Raw genomic sequence first — 19,583 nt, forward strand, 5'->3', positions numbered from 1 at the left:
TTGCTTGATATTCCTTTCTTATCTGCATCTTGACTAATGTAACAGTTTCTAGATTTGCCTTTGGCTTCAAAGTTTTATAACCTGCATTTCCACATCTTAATATTTTTAAAGTTCTTGTATTGAACACTCTATGCCTTCATTCCATATTAATGTTCACTAGTCACTTTTTAAAATAGTCCTCAATGTCAAAACAAATCATGTAACCTTTCAAGATACATTTCAAGATAACCTTTCAAGATAGGGCCTGACAGTTAAATCTGAGTCATAAAAAGATATGCTGACAATTTCATGTACCCACCCGGTTGCATATGTCTAGCAGAACTCTGTGGTGCTTCCTAGGAGAGGGGGTAGCAGACAGCTTTGACCCCAGTTTATGATTTCAAGGCATTTGTGACTCCAGTGAGTGACCTGGGGTCATCTGAGGGTGCATGGATCCACTCTCCAAGAGGGGATGATGATGAGCTGGATCTAAGAAGGGGATTAATGAGGTGTTAGGTACCACCGAGAGATGAGTGCAGTTCATGACTTATGACTCCTCAGTATTTTCTACATACAGTACCGTAGGTTGGGGCATACTGTGTGAGCAGGGATCCCATCTAAGAGTTCACGGTGCATTTGCCTCTGTGGGGCCTTGTGAGCAGCAGTTTGTCAGTTTGCTTTGCAGCTGCTTCTCCTGATTCTTCTCCAGCCTGTGCATCAGGCAGGCTGCTTTGTTCTGCATCTGTCTGAGTTGATTCCAGAACTTTTGATTTCAGCAGGATATTATTCTTCATGTTCAGGAGCTCCTCCATTCTTATTTCTCAGGGACTCATGGTAGGCTTTGGGCATCTTTTCTGGAATGAGAGGAAACTGAATATTTCATGGGTCTGTGTGTTCTGAGTACTTGGAACGCCTCTGTTCCCTTATTCCTGTGAAACTTACAGGATTGTTTTAACTCTCTATGTCTTGATGGTATCACCTGTGACCTGCATGAACCGAGCCATGTTCCCAGATTTGGGTCTCTGTTGCCTCATGACTCTAGAAATGTCAGTTACTTCTTTCAACTGCTCCCCTGATGGAGGGGTAATCATTGCCTGTATTATCAGTGCATCCTAGAATCACAATACCATCCCAAATATGCTCCAGACAGTAACAGCAAGCACATCAGCATTCAGTAACAATTTAGAATAAAAATGCAGTGTTTACTCAGAGGCTGGAATCTGTAAAAATTCCTCCAATAATTCACCCAAAATCCTGATGGAAAATATTAACATTTTTTAATTGTTTAATATTTTATTAACATTAAACATTGTTTAATGCTTGATATCTGGGGATTCCTACTTTTCTGGTCTTCTCTCTCTCCACCCCAAAGTTCAATCATATTTCAGAACAGATTCTGTTCTAATAAGTGATCCCTTCTACTGGAATGGACTGTCAGAGGAGATAGAGGCAACTTATCTTCCACATTATATTGGTGAATACAAAAGGAAATTAATTTAATAGACAGGGTGGACTTGCGTTTACAAATACGGATGATCCCTAATCTGTAAGTAAACCCCAGGAACGTGACATAGGTTACATCCATCCATCCTGGTTTTCTGAAAACAAGGAAACAAAAGCAAAACAGACTATTTCTCTTTGCTACTTAACATTGGGATAAAATTAAGATGAGCTGTTCAGGGTGTGCTAGTTTACAGCCTGTATCCTTGATAGCAGGAATTCTCAAGATGGTAACAATAACTGTTAAACTTAGTGGTTTATATTTCTCCATACCTGCCAAGCTCACTAGACTGTACCTGATAAAAAGTATTATAATATTATGCAATAGACGGAAGAGCCTAAGGATGGATATCGAAAAAAACCCTTCAAATTAGGAGTTATGATATAATTTTTAAAAAAAATTGCCAATATTTGAAAAGTAGAAATGCACCAAAAGTGAGAAGCACCAACATTACAAACGCTAGTGATGCTGTTGGAGTCACAATGCTGGAAAACATGGAGGCTGAAACAAGAAATTCTGGTTTTGTTTTGTCTTGTTATTTTTGAGACACAGTCTCCCTATGTGAACCAGGCTAGCCTTGAACAACAATCACCTTGTCTCCATCTCTCGTGTGCTGATGTTACAGGAGCATATTCTGATTTTCTCCATGGTTTGAGAGACATGGGGAAATATTCTATATACTATCGATTCCTTTAAAGAAAAAAAAAAAAGGAAGAAACCTATACAAAGACCCAGACAGAGCTCTGTCATGATCCCATAGCCTGAGGAGGATAGCGATGCTTTGGCAATTCTGTTCCATTTCTCTGTCTCTGGGATCTAGTCTCCTTTGCCCTTTCTGGAGCCACGGACCAGCCTCCTCAGGGCCAGAAGGAGACCAGAGGTCCTGAGGATCACAGCCTCTCAACTGCTCCCTGACTTAGGCAAAGGGAGAGACTTCTGCTTTAGTGAAACCCTCCCTGGCACAGCTGAGGGGATCGAAGATCTTACCTCCATGAACTCACCTGGACCTCTGTGGTGCAGACAGCCTCCGGAGGAGCAGCTCTGGGAAGTGACACTTGCCAGGTCCTATTTGTACTGTCAGGATTTGTGGGGCTCTTGGCTGCCATCAGGTAGTGCGGACTTCAAGTTTCAAGTTGTCACAGTGTCGGGGGGGCCGGGGGAAGGAAGGCCTCTGCAGGGCCCCAGTCCCTAAAGTACAGCTTCCCCCTCTCTCCACAATTACCACATCTGTTTTCCTCAGAAGTTATTTTAATTTTAATTAGGATTTAATGATTTTAAGAGGAAGGATGTGAGATGAGAAAATGAACAACTAACTGAGTTTTTTTGTACAGAGCTCTGCGAATCTCCAGACTGTTTTTCACCTTCCCAAAGAGACAAGCTATGATCTGGCAGGGGACCGGCTTCTGACACTTAGACTAAGTCACCTGCTTCTCTTTCTTAAATCCCTGCTTAGACAGAATTAGAATAAATGATGCTCAGCCCTGGGGATTCATGTGCAAGACCCACACAAGGGCTAGAACAAGTTTAGAGCTCTTTGTTCTACCTGTGCCCATTGCTGGTGACAGGATTAGTTGGAGCTGATTCTTTCATTCCTGCACATTAAATATCATACAGAATTCTAAATGGATTCCTTCTTGCCCTTATTCCAAAAGCAGTATTTGCTTATTATAAAACTTCAATGACAGTTATAAAACTTTTGTGTGTGGACCTTCCATATACATTTCATTCTAGTTTCTAGGAGGCCCTACCTTTCCCAGATGGAAAAGGATGTAAATAAAAATACAGGGCTAAGATTAGAGGTGATGACATCATCATTTTGTTCTTGAAGAGAAAGCATCATTGTGTTGACATAGGAGATGAGTTCAAGGTCATGACTCTTACTCTGTGCCCTGCATGATGGTGTCTCCATACATATAGGGGCTGCTGACATTCTAGAGGCCAAAAAATGCTTCCTCTGTAAATAAAATGACAGCTCTTGTATCCTCTCTATTGAATGTGGAATCCAGGAACAGGGAAGCTAAGTTGTACATTACATATGTCATGGTGGATGGAAATAGAAAAATAAGGGTTGTTGGCCAAAGGGCCCCTTGGAGTCCTTAAAACAATCCAGGCTATTGCCAAGTCTATAGGCTACTCCCCACAAACTGACATCAAGGCTCCATTCCTTAACACTTCACCCACACTACTCACTGAGCTTGGAGATGTCAAGTCAATGCCTACATAGAGGCTTTATTCCATGTTCCCGCATCTTGGGTACAGGCAGGTACTCTGCATGCTCTCAGAAGAGAAACATAAACACCAACCCAGGCACAAAGCCTTATCTGCAATGGTACGCTGCCTGCAAGATACGCTAGGACAATGGCGGCACAAAGATTGTGGAGTAACCCACTCCTCAAGATGAAACCCACACCTGACACTGCTTGGCTAACCAGGAACCTGAGAAGCAACAGCCAGGGACCAAGGGTAAAACCAAATAATACTGGTCTAAAAAAGGGGGAAATGTATTGATAAAATGACTCCTAAATATTATGCAGCACTCATAGGTCAGTGTCTTGTTGAGCTATCAGCCGAGAAGCTTCCTCCTGCCACAGATGGGATCAAACACAGAGACCCACAGTCAGACAGTACCCAGAGAGTGAGAGACCTTGGAACACACAGCCCCAAATGGGATGTCTCCATCAAATCCCTCAATCCCTCCCCTCAGAGCTCAGCGAACCCCACAGAAGAGGATGTGTCAAGAGCATTAGAGCCAGAAGGGATGAAAGACACCAAGGAAATAAGGCCCTCTTGTGGTGGTATTGTGTTCCCCAAAATATTGTGTGCCTGAATAAACTTACCTGGGGTCAGAGAACAGAACAGCCACTAGATACAGAGGCCAGAAAATGGTGGCACTCACACCTTTCATCCTAGCATTCCAGAGGCAGAGATCTACCTGGTTCTCTGTGTGTTCAAGGATACAGCCAAGCATGGAGATGCATGCCTTTAACCCCAGGGAGTGATGGCAGAAAGCAGAAAGGTATATAAGGCGTGAAGACCAAGAACTAGAAGCTTTTGGCTGGTTAAGCTTCAGGCTTTGGAGCAGCAGTTCAGCTGAGATCCATTCAGATGAGGACTCAGAGGTTTCCAGTCTGAGGAAACAAGATCAGCCAAGGCACTGGCGAGGTGAGGTAGCTGTGGCTTGTTCTGCTTCTCTGATCTTCCGGCATTCATCCCAATACCTGGCTCCAGGTTTGTTTTTATTAATAAGACCCTTTAAGATGCGTGCTACATCCCTCTAGATCAACATGAGCAAAGCTCCTAAGAACTCAGAGAGACTTGAGCAGCCTGCACGGGTCTGCACGGGTCTGCACCAGATCTTCTGTGTGCTTCTAGTTTTTATGGGATTTCCAAGTGTATGAATGAGTGGGCCTCTGATCCTATGCCTTCTGTTAGGTTCTTTTCCTTCTGTTGGTTCGTCTTGTCTAACTTCAATGTGATAGGTCTTGTTTTATCTTATTATATATTTTCTAAAAATGAATGAATGAATGGAAACCTAGCCACTGGGGTAAAGGTTAGTGACTGAACTGTCACTTATACTTCCTGGGAGAGGGAAAATCAGTTTTCTCTAATAGAGTGACACTTGGTATATCAACTACTTGAGGACCTCACATGCAGGAGTAATTAACCAGCATAATAATGGACTACACAGGGTATTTGTTTTGTTTTATTTTGATTTTTGTGTGTGTACTTTTATGTGGTTACAGTTCAATGGCTTTTTCTTTTGGGATATGTATTTTTTTATTTTGTTTTCTTGTTTTGGAGGGATTTTATTATTGTATTGGGTTTTTGTTTTTGAGAAAGAGCTTGAAGTTTGGTGGGTAGGAAGGAGGGGAAGATCTGGGAGGACTTGGACTTTGGGAAGAATGTAATAAAAATATGTTTGAATTTTAAAATACTTGAAATGTAAAAATGAAATAATAATAAAAGAAATTTTAAAATAAATCTCTGGAATAACAAGGAGCACTTCCCTCTGTTGTTTTTGTGATTGTTTTTGGAGAAGTTCTAATTATCTTCTTTGTCTTTGAAAGAAAAAGAAAAAGAAAACAATTTAAAGCTTGTAGTGCTCTGACTAGTTTATTTAATAAAAGACAAGAAAATCTCAGAAAGCTAGCTTTCATGTGGCTTCCATCCAGAATTCTATAGAGAAAACCGGCCACCACAGGCAGAGGGCATGCTGGGAGTCACTGGTAACCTCGGTTTTGTACAGCAAGCTTACAATACTCCATTGTAAGAGGGTGGCAACTAAGGTTAATAAACCTCACTGGGGAGATTGCTCCGCGACTAAAGTACTTTATTCCCAGTGTTAGTGCTAACTCACTCAAATGCCTGGTGAGGTGGCAGCTTGCCTGTAATTCCAGCCTCCAAAGCCAGGGACAGGCTATCCCTAGAGGAACTGGGTCAATAGGTTAGCCATTGCTGTGCTCTGTGTTTCACTGTAAGATCCTGACTCAGTAGAGTAGATGGAGAATGATTCCTGACACCAACCTCAGTCTCATGCATGCAAGTTATGTACAAATGTGCATGCACATCACCTCACACACAGGTGTGCCTGTGGACTCACAAACATGCATGCACCCATAAAAAATAGAAATGTAAAGAAAAAAACAAAAAACAAAAAAACCCCACCACAATGCAACTGCTTTTCTTCAAGGAAATCAGGAAACCAACTGTCAAAACAGGTGGCTTTATTTATGGTTTGGCTGAACCCGGGAGAGAAAGACTCTTCCTTTCTCTGCCCTTCTCTGTAGCGGTGATACAATTTTATAAGAAAGAAAGAAATGCAGGAAAGGTCCTTGTGTCCTCAGAACTGTGGGAAGCCTCTCTAGAGGGTAAGTTTCTCCTTTGACAGTGCCAGGGCTTCAACCTTTCTCCTGCCTAAGGGTAGGAATGACTCTAGGCAAATGGTCATTCCTTGGGTTTATAATATCAATATTCTCAGAGTGCAAAGGAAGGGACACGTTTCCTTTTAGAATAACTGCCATCCTGCCAGGACAGTGACATCCTGACACCTCTTTCCCTGTTTGTCCCCTGCTCATTGCTCCTGGTAGAGCCATTGGGAATCAGGAAGTGCTGGGGTATTTCCCTGACTTGATAAACACTGAGGGGATATAAATGTGGATGATCATTAGTTCTTCCTTTTTTTATTGTAGTTCTAGATTCCTGGCAATGGGGTCTCCTTCAGTTTTTGTTTTTGTTTTTTTGGTTTTTTTGCAAGTAAGCAAGAGATCCAAAGTCACATGATCGGCAGAGTGCGGGGGAAGCAGGTAAGAATCTGCCCAGCATTCATCCAGGGAAATATTTCTGCATATTGGAATATCTATTTGGATGATTTAATAATCTATTTTATGTTGCTATAAAAATATTTGAGATTAAGTACTTCATGAAATGATCTGCTTGGATTAGAAGTCTTGTATCTGGAAGGTTCAGATAGCATAGCACTCTCATTCTAGTGAGGGACTCCTGGATGCTTCACAATGTAGTTAAGATACAGAATAAAAAATGACCACAGAAGCTATCAGATGTGTGGTGTGGTCTTGCCATATAATCCATTCCCATAAGAATGACTTAACCCTGTCGCTGTAAGAAAACACCATGGCCAGAAGCATCTTAGGAAACGGTTTATTTTGGCTTTTGGTTCCCAAGGGTTAGTTCCCGTGATGGGGGTACAGCGTGGCAGCAGGTGGCTGGAGCAAGAAGCTGGCTGATGACATCTGAAGCCACAACAGCTTCTCCCGTTGGCAACGGCTATATCAAGCCTCCGGTTCCACCTGCTTCGGGTACACACAGGGAGAAAGGACCACCGACCATGCTGCCCATCAATGTGGACCCAGACAGCAAACCAGGAGAGTACGTCCTCAAGAGTTTGTCAACTTCACCACTCAGGCAGAGCGGAAGATTCGCATCATTATGGCAGAGCCTCTGGAAAAACCACTGACAAAATCTCTGCAGCGTGGAGAAGACCCCCAGTTTGATCAGGTGTTGTAGAAACACGAGACCATGTGGAGTTAGACAGACCTGGGCTTACATCTCAACTTCCACACGGAATTCACTAGATCATTTTTAACCGTATGACACAAACTGTGGCCTGTGGACCATGTTAGGAACATCGCCTGGCGGCCCTGGAGCTACAGACTTCGCAGCTCAAAAAGAGAACCCCCAGGGGTCCCATGCTGCCAGGTCATCAGCTAGTACTGCCTGCCTTCCATCCTGCGGACGCAGTTTGATTGGTACAAGAGGCAAAATGGCATCCAGGACGAATCACACGAATACAGACCGAGAATGAGCAATAAGTCCAAAAGTGATGAACAGCAGCGAGACTATTTAATGGAAAGACGGGACCTCGCCATTGACTTTATTTTTTCATTAGTGTTAATAGAAGTTTTGAAACAGATTCCCCTTCATCCTGTAATAGACAGCTTAATACATGATATTATCAACCTGGCTTTCAAACACTTTAAATACAAAGAAGGGTACCTGGGTCCCAACACTGGCAATATGCATATTGTGGCGGATCTGTATGCAGAGGTCATCGGAGTACTGGCCCAAGCCAAGTTCCCAGCTGTCAAGAAGAAGTTCATGGCAGAGTTGAAGGAGCAGCGGCACAAAGAACAGAGCCCCTACGTGGTGCAGAGCATCATCAGCTTGATCATGGGGATGAAATTCTTCAGGATTAAGATGTACCCCGTGGAGGACTTCGAGGCGTCCCTCCAATTTATGCAGGAATATGCCCATTGTTTTCTGGAGGTTAAAGACAAGGACGTCAAGCATGCCTTGGCTGGGCTCTTTGTGGAAATCCTCGTCCCCGTGGCTGCTGCTGTGAAAAATGAAGTCAACGTCCCCTGCCTCAGGAACTTCGTGGAGAGCCTCTACGACACCACGTTGGAACTTTCCTCTCGGAAAAAGCATTCCCTGGCCTTATACCCCCTGGTGACCTGTCTTCTCTGTGTCAGTCAGAAGCAGCTGTTCCTGAACAGATGGCACGTTTTCCTCAACAACTGCTTGTCCAATCTCAAGAACAAAGACCCCAAAATGGCTCGAGTTGCCTTGGAATCTCTCTACAGATTACTCTGGGTTTACATGATTCGAATCAAATGTGAAAGCAACACTGCAACTCAGAGCCGACTCATAACCATCACCACCACGCTTTTCCCCAAAGGGTCCCGCGGCGTGGTGCCCAGGGATATGCCTCTGAATATCTTTGTGAAGATTATCCAGTTCATTGCCCAGGAGCGTCTGGACTTTGCAATGAAGGAAATCATTTTTGACTTTCTTTGCGTGGGAAAAGCAGCCAAGGCTTTCTTTCAGTCTCAACCCAGAGAGAATGAGCATCGGTTTGCGGGCGTTCTTGGTGATTGCTGACAGCTTACAACAAAAGGATGGTGAGCCGCCCATGCCGGTCACAGGAGCTGTGCTCCCGTCGGGAAACACCCTGAGAGTAAAGAAAACGTATTTGAGTAAGACGCTGACTGAGGAGGAAGCCAAAATGATAGGAATGTCCTTGTATTACTCCCAAGTCTGCAAGGCCGTAGGCAACATCCTAAGGCACCTTGATAAAGGAGTGGGACGATGTATGATGCTGACCAATGTCCAGATGCTGAACAAAGAGCCAGAAGACATGATCACGGGTGAAAGAAAGCCAAAAATCCTTCTCTTCAGGACCTGCGTCGCTGCAATTCCTCGACTGCTGCCCGATGGGATGTCCAAACTTGAACTTATTGACTTGCTGGCCAGGCTCTCCATTCACATGGACGACGAGCTGCGGCACATCGCACAGAACTCTCTTCAGGGACTGCTGGTTGACTTCTGCGACTGGCGGGAAGAAGTGCTCTTCGGTTTCACTAACTTCCTGCTCCGGGAAGTCAACGACATGCATCACACCCTCCTCGATTCCTCCCTCAAGCTGCTCCTGCAGCTGCTCACCCAGTGGAAACTGGTTATCCAAACGCAAGGAAGAGGCTACGAACAAGCCAGCAAGATCAGAAACTCAGCGCTCATTCCCAACGGCTCCAGCCACAGGATGCCGTCGGAGCGTGGTCCCCACTGCAGCGTCCTCCACGCTGTGGAAGGCTTTGCTCTTGTCCTGCTCTGCAGCTTCCAGGTGGCCACGCGCAAACTGTCCGTGCTGATACTCAAGGAGATCCGAGCTCTCTTCCATGCCCTGGGTCAGCCTGAGGACGATGACAGGCCGATGATTGATGTCATGGATCAACTAAGTTCTTCCATTCTTGAAAGTTTCATTCATGTGGCAGTTTCAGATTCGGCAACACTACCACTTACCCACAACGTGGATCTACAGTGGCTGGTGGAATGGAATGCCGTCCTGGTGAACAGCCATTACGACGTGAAGAGCCCTTCCCACGTCTGGATCTTCGCACAGTCTGTCAATGACCCCTGGGTCCTCTGCCTCTTCAGCTTCCTGTGCCAGGAGAACTTGCCAAAACACTGCCCCACGGCCCTGAGCTATGCCTGGCCTTACGCCTTCACCCGGCTGCAGTCCGTGATGCCGCTGGTGGACCCAAACAGCCCAATCAATGACAAGAAAACCAGCACCGCGGGCAGCGGAGACAACTACGTTACCTTGTGGAGAAATTACCTCATTCTCTGTTTTGGAGCTGCCAAACCCAGTATTATGAGCCCAGGACACTTACGAGTGTCCACTCCAGAGATCATGGCCACGACCCCCGATGGTACAGTGAGCTACGATAACAAGGCCATCGGCACACCGTCAGTGGGCGTCCTGCTGAAGCAATTGGTGCCTTTGATGAGGCTGGAGAGCATCGAGATCACAGAGTTGCTTGTTCTAGGATTTGGAAGAACAAATTCCCTTGTTTTCAGAGAACTGGTCGAAGAACTCCATCCGTTAATGAAAGAGGCTCTGGAGAGGAGGCCAGAGAACAAGAAACGCCAAGAACGGAGAGACCTGCTGAGGCTGCAGCTGCTGCGGATATTCGAACTTCTGGCAGACGCTGGGGTGATAAGTGACAGCACCAACGGAGCCCTGGAGCGGGACACCTTGGCCCTCGGAGAGCTGTTCTTGGAGTACGTGGACTTGACCCGCATGCTCTTAGAAGCTGAAAATGACAAAGAAGTTGAAATTCTTAAAGACATCCGAGCGCATTTTAGCGCCATGGTTGCCAACTTGATTCAATGTGTCCCAGTTCACCACAGGAGATTTCTCTTCCCCCAGCAAAGCCTGAGGCACCACCTCTTCATCTTGTTCAGCCAGTGGGCAGGCCCCTTCAGCATCATGTTTACACCTCTGGATCAGTACAGTGACAGGAACCACCAGATCACGAGACACCAGTACTGTGCCTTAAAGGCCATGTCAGCCGTGCTATGCTGTGGCCCTGTTTTTGACAATGTCGGCCTCTCTCCGGATGGCTATCTGTATAAGTGGCTCGACAATATTCTGGCCTGTCAGGATTTACGAGTTCATCAGCTTGGCTGTGAAGTTGTCATCTTGCTACTGGAACTTAATCCTGACCAAATAAACCTTTTCAACTGGGCCATCGACCGATGCTACACAGGTTCCTATCAGCTTGCGTCCGGCTGCTTCAAAGCCATAGCGACTGTGTGTGGAAACAGGAACTATCCCGTTGACATAGTGACCCTGCTGAACCTTGTTCTCTTCAAGGCCTCTGACACCAACAGAGAGATTTACGAAGTCTCCATGCAGCTCATGCAGATCCTTGAAGCCAAGCTGTTTGTGCACTCCAAGAAAGTGGCCGAGCAAAGACCTGGCAGCATTCTGTATGGAACGCACGGGCCGCTGCCTCCTCTCTACAGCGTGTCTCTAGCCCTCCTGTCCTGTGAACTGGCCCGGATGTACCCGGAGCTCACTCTTCCCCTCTTCTCAGAGGTGAGCCAGAGATTCCCCACGACACACCCAAATGGACGACAGATCATGCTCACCTACCTCCTGCCATGGCTACATAACATTGAACTGGTGGGCAGCCGACTCCTACTCCCAGGGTCAAGTCCCAGCAGCCCTGAGGATGAGGTCAAGGACCGGGAAGGAGAAGTGACCACCTCTCATGGGCTAAAAGGGAATGGCTGGGGCTCTCCAGAGGCCACGTCACCGGTCCTGAATAACCTCATGTACATGACAGCCAAGTATGGCGATGAAGTCCCAGGACCAGAAATGGAAAATGCTTGGAATGCGCTGGCCAACAACGAGAAATGGAGTAACAACCTGAGAATCACGCTCCAGTTCCTCATCAGTCTGTGCGGGGTCAGCAGCGACACCGTCCTCCTGCCCTATATCAAAAAGGTGGCAATATACTTGTGCCGGAACAACACCATCCAGACAATAAAAGAACTTCTCTTTGAGCTGCAGCAGACGGAGCCAGTGAACCCCATCGTCCAGCACTGTGACAATCCACCTTTCTATAGATTCACAGCCAGCAGCAAGGCCTCAGCTGCTGCTTCAGGAACCACCCCAAGCAGTAACACCGTAGTCGCGGGTCAAGACAGTTTCCCAGACCCCGAGGAGAGCAAGATCCTGAAAGAGTCTGATGACAGGTTTAGCAATGTGATCTGAGCCCACACTCGCCTGGAGTCAAGATACAGCAACAGCTCTGGAGGGTCGTATGATGAAGATAAAAATGATCCAATCTCTCCCTACATGAGCTGGTTGTTAACTATTACAGAGGCCAAGCAGCCACAGCCCTTACCCATGCCATGCACTGGAGGATGCTGGGCCCCCTTGGTCGACTACCTCCCAGAGACCATCACTCCACGCGGGCCACTGCACAGGTGCAATATTGCTGTGATCTTTATGACTGAGATGGTGGTGGATACAGTGTGAGAGAAGACTGGGCTCTTCATCCTCCACTGTTACTTCACGCCGTCTTCTTAGGTTTGGACCATTATCGGCCTGAAGTCTTCGAGCACAGCAAAAAGCTTCACCTCCTCATCGCCCTCTCTTGTAACAGCAACTTTCTCGCCGTTGCCTTGTACTACTGCAGACCCGGGAGATGGGGGAAGCCAAGACACTGACCATGCAGCCAGCCTACCAGCCCGAATATCTCTACACAGGTGGCTTTGACTTCCTGAGAGAGGACCAGTGGTCCCCAGTGCCAGACTCCGGCCTGAGCTCCAGTTCCACGTCCTCCAGCATCAATCTAGGCGGTAGCAGCGGGAACCTCCCGCAGATGACCCAGGAGGTAGAAGATGTGGACACAGCTGCAGAAACAGATGAGAAGGCCAACAAGCTCATTGAGTTTCTGACCACCAGGGCATTCGGTCCACTTTGGTGCCACGAAGACATCACACCCAAAAACCAGAACTCGAAGAGCGCGGAGCAGCTTTCTAATTTCCTACGTCATGTTGTATCTGTATTTAAAGACTCCAAATCAGGCTTCCATCAGGAGCAGCATTTGAGTGAGGTCGCCCTGCAGACAGCCCTAGTGAGCTCGTCCCGGCACTACACAGGCCGATCCTTCCAGATCTTCCAGGCCCTCAAGAAACCCCTGTCAGCGCATGCGTTGTCTGACCTCCTGTCGAGATTGTTGGAGGTGATTGGGGAGCACGGTGATGAGATCCAGGGTTATGTGATGGAAGCGCTCCTGACCTTGGAAGCTGCCGTTGACAACTTGTCCGACTGCCTGAAGAACAGTGACCTCTTCACAGTGTTATCTCGTTCTTCTTCACCAGATCTGAACTCCAGCAGCAAACTGACGGCGAGCAGGAAGAGCACTGGTCAGCTGAACGTCAACCCCGGGACTCCCAGCGGCAATACCACAACTGCAGAGTGGAGCCGGCACCAAAGGAGCTTCTCGGTGCCCAAGAAGTTTGGTGTGGTTGACCGATCCTCCGACCCGCCTCGAAGCGCCACGCTGGACAGAATCCAAGCTTGTACCCAACAAGGTCTTTCCTCAAAAACCAGAAGCAATTCCTCCCTGAAGGACAGTCTCACAGACCCGTCCCACGTGAACCATCCCACCAACCTGCTGGCCACCATCTTCTGGGTCATGGTGGCCCTGATGGAGTCCGACTTTGAGTTTGAATACCTCATGGCCTTGAGGCTCTTGAACCGACTGCTGGCCCATATGCCGCTGGATAAAGCTGAGAACCGAGAAAAGCTGGAGAAACTCCAAGGGCAGCTCCGGTGGGCTGACTTCTCGGGCTTACAGCAGCTGCTCCTGAAGGGCCTCACCTCTCTCACCACCACAGACCTGACCCTGCAGCTTTTCAGCTTGCTGACGCCAGTGTCCAAAGTGCCCATGGTGGACTCATCCCAAGCCATCGGTAAGGCCAGCATCGCACATCCTTGTAGCCCTGATGGTGGCTGCATTCAGCCTTAGAGAAATAAGATTATACTATATATCTGTATCTATAGTATTAGACACTGGCAATCAAATAAAAGGGGCAGCAGTTTATAGAGAAAAAAAAAGAATGACTTAACCTAGACATCTCCATTAAATGCTTATGAAGAGTCACCTGATGAGGCAATTCCATTCCAAGTTAAACTCTACCTCCTCAACACTGCCAGATAGATGAAGACCACACTTCCAATCCCATTCCAAGTTAAACTCTACCTCCTCAACACTGCCAGATAGATGAAGACCACACTTCCAATCCCTGGACCTGAGAGAGACCCTTAAACCATACTGAAACCATAGAAGTTGCTTAATATGCAGATAAAATTTATCATATCTGAAACTCTATATGTCTTTATCTAAATATGCAATCCATTCCTCTAAAGCATTTCCATCTAATAAATTATCATAGCCACTTACCCAGGATTTCTAGTCAAAAATCTCTCACACATCACACCCTAGTAAACATTATTGGTTCTATCTTAAATTATTGAAAATGTAGCTAAATCATACTACCTCTATATAACTAATACCATCCAAATCCAATGTTTCCACATTTTAATATGCACAGAGATTGCTTGATCACATCCCACATGAAGATACTGTGCTCTTGAATCTTTCTGTTCAAGAGAACCTGCTCTTGCATAGAGAACATCATCCCTGCATCCACCGGTGCTGCCAAGGCTGTGGGCAAGGTCACCACAGGGCTGAACCGGAAGCTCACAGGCATGGCCTTCCATGTTCCTTCCCACAATGCGTCCACTGTGGATCTGACATGCCCCTAGAGAAAGGGGCCAAGTATGATGACATCAAGAAGGAGGTGACGCAGACATCGGAGGGTCCACTAGAGGGCATCCTGGCCTACACTGACGACCAAGTATTCTCCTGTGACTAACAGTGACCCCACTCTTCCACCTTTGATGCTGTGCCTTGCATTGTTCTCAATGACAACTTTGTGAAACTCATTTCCTGGTACAACAATGAATTCAACTACAGCAACAGGGTGGTAGACCTCAAGGCCTACATGGCCTCCAAGGAGTAAGAAGCCCACCTCAGCAAGGACAGAGGAAGAGAGAGACACTGGGCCGCTGAGCAGTCCCTGTTCCATCTCTGCCCTGACACTGAGCATCCCCCTCACAGTTTCCATCCCAGAATGCCAGAATAGCTGGAGGGACTTGGGGAGCCCTACTCTCTTGAATACCATCAATAAAGTTAACTGCATGCCTTCCCCAAAAAAGAGTAAAATTTGAGCATGCGAAAAAATAAAATAAAATTCTACTTTCCGGGATTGCATGCTCTCCTGCATTTCCTGATGAAGTTTGCAACAGGCTAAATTGTAGAAGAATTGATAAACGGTCTTCTTCAATAAAAAACCCAGAGCCAGATTCAGGGGTTAAAAATCTAAGAGATCAGTGGAACAGGAAAAGCCAAAAGCCAACCTCACCTCACTGACACCTCAGCTTTCAAAGAGACCTACTGCCTGTCTACTGACATCTATATGCCTTTCTGTTCTGCTATCTCATTGCTCTCTCTGTCCAGCTACATCACATTCTCTTCCTGCCCAGGTCTGTCAATTCCTGTCTGTCTGTATAGACCTCCAGACCTTTATGGTTAACTAGTGTTGAAATTGAAGGTGTGTGCTACCATAACTGGCTCTGTTCCCAGTGTGGCCTTGAACTCCCAGAGGTCCCAACAGATCCCTGCCTCCTGAATGATAGGATTAAAGGCATGTGCTACCATGGCCTGACTTCCATGTTTAATATAGTGGCTGGGTTTTTCTCCGATCCTCAGATAAACTTTATTGGGTTGCACAAACAAAGTATCACCACACTAAATAAACTTCATGATCACCATGTTGGGATGGTGGGAACGTGAGAATCCCGACAGCTCCCGGAAGCCTAAACCAGTCTTCAACTTTCTAGGACAAATTGATTGTAAAACAAAACAAAGAAAAATATAATCTATTATCTCAACAATTTATTGTTGTGATACACGAGAAGGGAAGAGCAAAACCATCCTAGTGTATGTAGCTTTAGTTGGTAAAGAGTTCGGTGTGAAAAGGAATTTCTTATTTCTCAGGGGACACGGCAGTGCTTAGCAACACGGACGTCCCTGATGATCAGGACAAAGGGACTGAGGCCAGCACAACTAAGTACTAAAAATGCTTTCATATTGAGTATTGTGGAATCGTGTGTCACTGTGGAGCCTGTGTAGAAGGAGAAAATGAAATCTGCCCAGTAAAATAAAAGGAAACAGACCATGAGAGTGAGAACACTATGGGCAGCTCTGATGTCTGGCCTGGAATCATTTGCAAACCTGGAACTGCGAAGGTACAGGACACGTACGTGATGTTTATACAGATGGAGAGCCATAGACCCACTGCTCCAGCCCATGAGACTCTGGAAAATGACATCACGAAGAGCCATGAGAGAGAGGAAAAGCCACCTCACTGTGTGTGTGGATGGCAGCATGCAGCAATACCCGGTACACATCCCGACTCCAGACCTGTTTGTGCTGCTGGCTGCTGTGATATAGTGAAGCAAGTTGGAGCTTATCAGGGCATTAAAGATCCAAAAGAGGAGGAGAAAGAGAAGAACTTGCCATGCAGTCTGTGGTTTGAACTTTCTGCAAAGGATTGTCCTGGGACTGATGGTGACAGCCTGGACCACTCTGAGGAGACAGGTGGTGCAGATGGAGAGGCCACAGGCAACCCTTTCTAGGTAAATTATAGTTTTACAACCAATGTCACCTAGGAAGTTTCTGAAATAAAAAATTGTGGCTATGTCTCTGACCCCTATGCAATGAATAATGATTGTGTTAACAAAAGCCAAGTGAATGAGCATAACATCTACATTTTTTCTCTGAGGACCCATGAAAGTATACACATGTCTCACAAATAAGATGATGTTCCCTAAAACTCCAAGTCCAGTAAGTGAAATGAAAATTAGTCTCTGGATGAGGTCTCTCCAGATCATCTTCATGAAATTTCCAGCACTAGGAAAAACCCTTTTGAGAAGCACAAGGAAGTAAACATGAAATGGTTCAGGCCTGTGGGTGTTCTGTTTTCTTTAGTGAAGAGAACAGTGTATTATGTAAATGCAGAGTCCTTTGTTACAGATGCCTGAGTTCGTTCTTGCCCCTCCTGTTCTTGTTTCCATGGATACAGCAATGGTGCTGATGGTGATTGAACATAAACACCATGCTGATGCACTCACTGCTTTACAGAAGACAGTTTTATACCCTCCATCTCTAAACTTTTTTCCCCGAGGACACCCAAACAAAGGGCAGCATCACTCAATTTCTGAGCTATGATATGGAGCATCAATTTAGATGACTCTTTTCCCAGATCCTCTTTGCCATCCTGTACACACTCATCCCTCAAGTGATGAATTAATAGAAAATTGGAGAAACTCCAAAGATACTGTAACACTTGTCCATATGGGGATGCTTTCCAGGAAAAGTCAGGTGGCTTTTCTCTGTCTCCAATGCTGAATTGACCTTGGCAACAAATGACACATAGATTAGGTAGAGCAGCAGCAGCCCATTCCCTTAACTTCAGTAGGATAGTGTGATTAATTTTTGTTTCCTATCACTTCATGAGTGGGATATATTAAAGGAAACCACACCCCTACTTATGTATGTTTACTGACCATGCCCTAAGAATGTTCTCCCAAGAAAGCATCATATCTCAGTTCTCAGCTTAGGCATTTTCCTTTGGACTCCCAGCAAAGGCACAGTCTAACATTTTGATTTTTAAGGCTCATAAAATCAGTGATTTTATCAGTCAGTAATGCTATACCCTATAAAGGACAAGCAACCTACAACACCATACTATTGTGAAGTTTTATATATAACATCCATTCTTCTGTTTTCTCATTCTGCTTAAATTGAAGTGAGGATTAAAACACAAATGAATTCATGTCACTTCCACTTTTACAAATCATAGATAGTTTTACGTGGGAAATCTAAGTCTACTTTCTTCCACTTTTTAGTATTCTCTGCTGTTCACAAAGTTTATCTCCAGATTGCTTTCAGATTGTTTCAAGCACATGGAACACGGGCACTGACCCTGTGCCAAGGGGACATGTGATGTCCTCTTTGTGACCTGACTCCAGCCACGATCCTTCATAGCTAAGTGCTGCCCACAGGTCACAAATGTGTCTCCTACCGTTTCCCTGAAGCCTCCGAATGTGCCGTCTGCTCCCTGCTTATATCATCCCTCTGTGCTGAGAACACCTGAGAGACGCTTTAGGACATCAGCACCTTCCATAAACCTGTCATGGAATGCTCAGAAAATGGCTTCTGAGTAAATTATTAACTGAGTGTTATGGTTGCAATGTTCTATATAAATCACAGAGATGAACTGAAAGCAAAGATATTCTGGTTGTGCTCTTAAAGTGCTGGGGAAGTCAGTCCACTTTGGAATACACATTCAGGAAGGTTTACTATATTTCCGTGCAATATTAGGGTGGGAAATTTCCAAGATCCCATAGGTCCACTGACTATCATGGACTACCTATAAAGGCATTCATCAGTGTAGCTAATTTTTAGTTGCATTATCTCTGTAATGATCTTTTTATGACTATGTTTTTTAAAGGTGTACCTCTTATTTATTTGAGATACCAATAATGTATATTGAAATGAGGAATCTATCACTGTTTCCTGAATAGTGTCACTCCTGCACTGAAAAAAATTATCTATTTTACATCTATTAAAAAAAATCCGGAGAGACAATTATATGTAGATTTCCATTCATTTCATTTTAATTTAGTTATTTTATGTGTATGAATATATGCCTGGGCAGTCTTTGTGTCCCTGGACCTGCAAGGGTCAGAATTAGGTATCAGGTCCCCTGAAACTGGAGTTGCGTATGGTTACTAGCTTTGATGCAGGTGCTGAGAATCACAAGAGTATCAAATGCATCAACCACTGAGCCTATTCTTCAAACATGCATGGACAATTTAACACGTTTTCACAAGCTCCTTACCTCAGCCATGCTGGAACCAAGCAATCCAGTCTGTGTGCGTCCAGATAAATGAGGGATTTTGCTGCAATGATGTGGTGGAGGCTTACACATATTCTGGAAGCTTGAGGAATACCGAAACTTTAGAAATAGAAAGTTCAGGATTCACAAGAACCTGTTTTGTGACCACCCACTGTGGATTAAAATTCTGGCTTTCCCAATTCATATGTTCATCATGTTAAGGATATTATTTGGTTTCTTTAAAAAGTATTTTTCACATGTAAATTGTGTTTTGTGCAATACAGGTGTATTTTAGGGAGTCAGTGAACTGACATGTATAGTGCCTAGGGAAGTGCCCAGCATGCTTTAAAGACCCATTATCTAAAATCAGTTATTAGTGTTAGTGTTTAGCCTCATGTCTGCATTATCCACAATTCTCATGTTCTATGGTTTACATTGGATCTAGGGAAGGGGAAATTCACAAGAATTGAAATCATGGTAAGGAAGGAAAGAGTGCTCCATCTGCAAAAGACTGTAGTCACTAGAGGTTACACAGCTCAGATGGAAGTTCCCAGTCCTTGGAGGGAAAAACACACAAAGATTGTGCAGAAGCTGTGGGAACCGGAGCTTCCTCCTCCAGGCTGCAGTGCAGGTCCCCCTGTCTCCTGCTCTGCCTGTCCTGTGTAATGAGCAGCTCTGGCCCAGTGGCCGCACACACTGTCCACACGGCTGATGCAGCCATCCTGGATTGCAGGTAGGAAATGATAGACCATCTTCTCCC

The 19,583-nt window shown here is 45.5% G+C and overlaps 2 protein-coding genes across 2 annotated transcripts; one reads left to right on the forward strand and one right to left on the reverse strand.

Moving 5' to 3' along the window:
* Window positions 1-6,756: 6,756 nt before the first annotated feature.
* Window positions 6,757-13,839, forward strand: LOC143273530 (protein furry homolog). The gene is given in 6 exon segments (XM_076573616.1): window positions 6,757-6,783; window positions 7,307-7,495; window positions 7,709-8,815; window positions 8,817-12,315; window positions 12,318-12,470; window positions 12,473-13,839. Coding segments are annotated over 6 exon segments (6,327 nt in total). The 3' UTR covers window positions 13,825-13,839.
* Window positions 13,840-15,914: 2,075 nt separating this feature from the next.
* Window positions 15,915-16,835, reverse strand: LOC102914841 (putative vomeronasal receptor-like protein 4). The gene has a single exon (XM_006998446.4). It carries the CDS (start codon window positions 16,818-16,820, stop codon window positions 15,915-15,917), a length of 906 nt encoding a protein of 301 aa, XP_006998508.2. The 5' UTR covers window positions 16,821-16,835.
* Window positions 16,836-19,583: the final 2,748 nt, after the last annotated feature.

This window comes from Peromyscus maniculatus, chromosome 5, assembly GCF_049852395.1.
Source record: "Peromyscus maniculatus bairdii isolate BWxNUB_F1_BW_parent chromosome 5, HU_Pman_BW_mat_3.1, whole genome shotgun sequence".
NCBI classification, from domain to species: domain Eukaryota; kingdom Metazoa; phylum Chordata; class Mammalia; order Rodentia; family Cricetidae; genus Peromyscus; species Peromyscus maniculatus.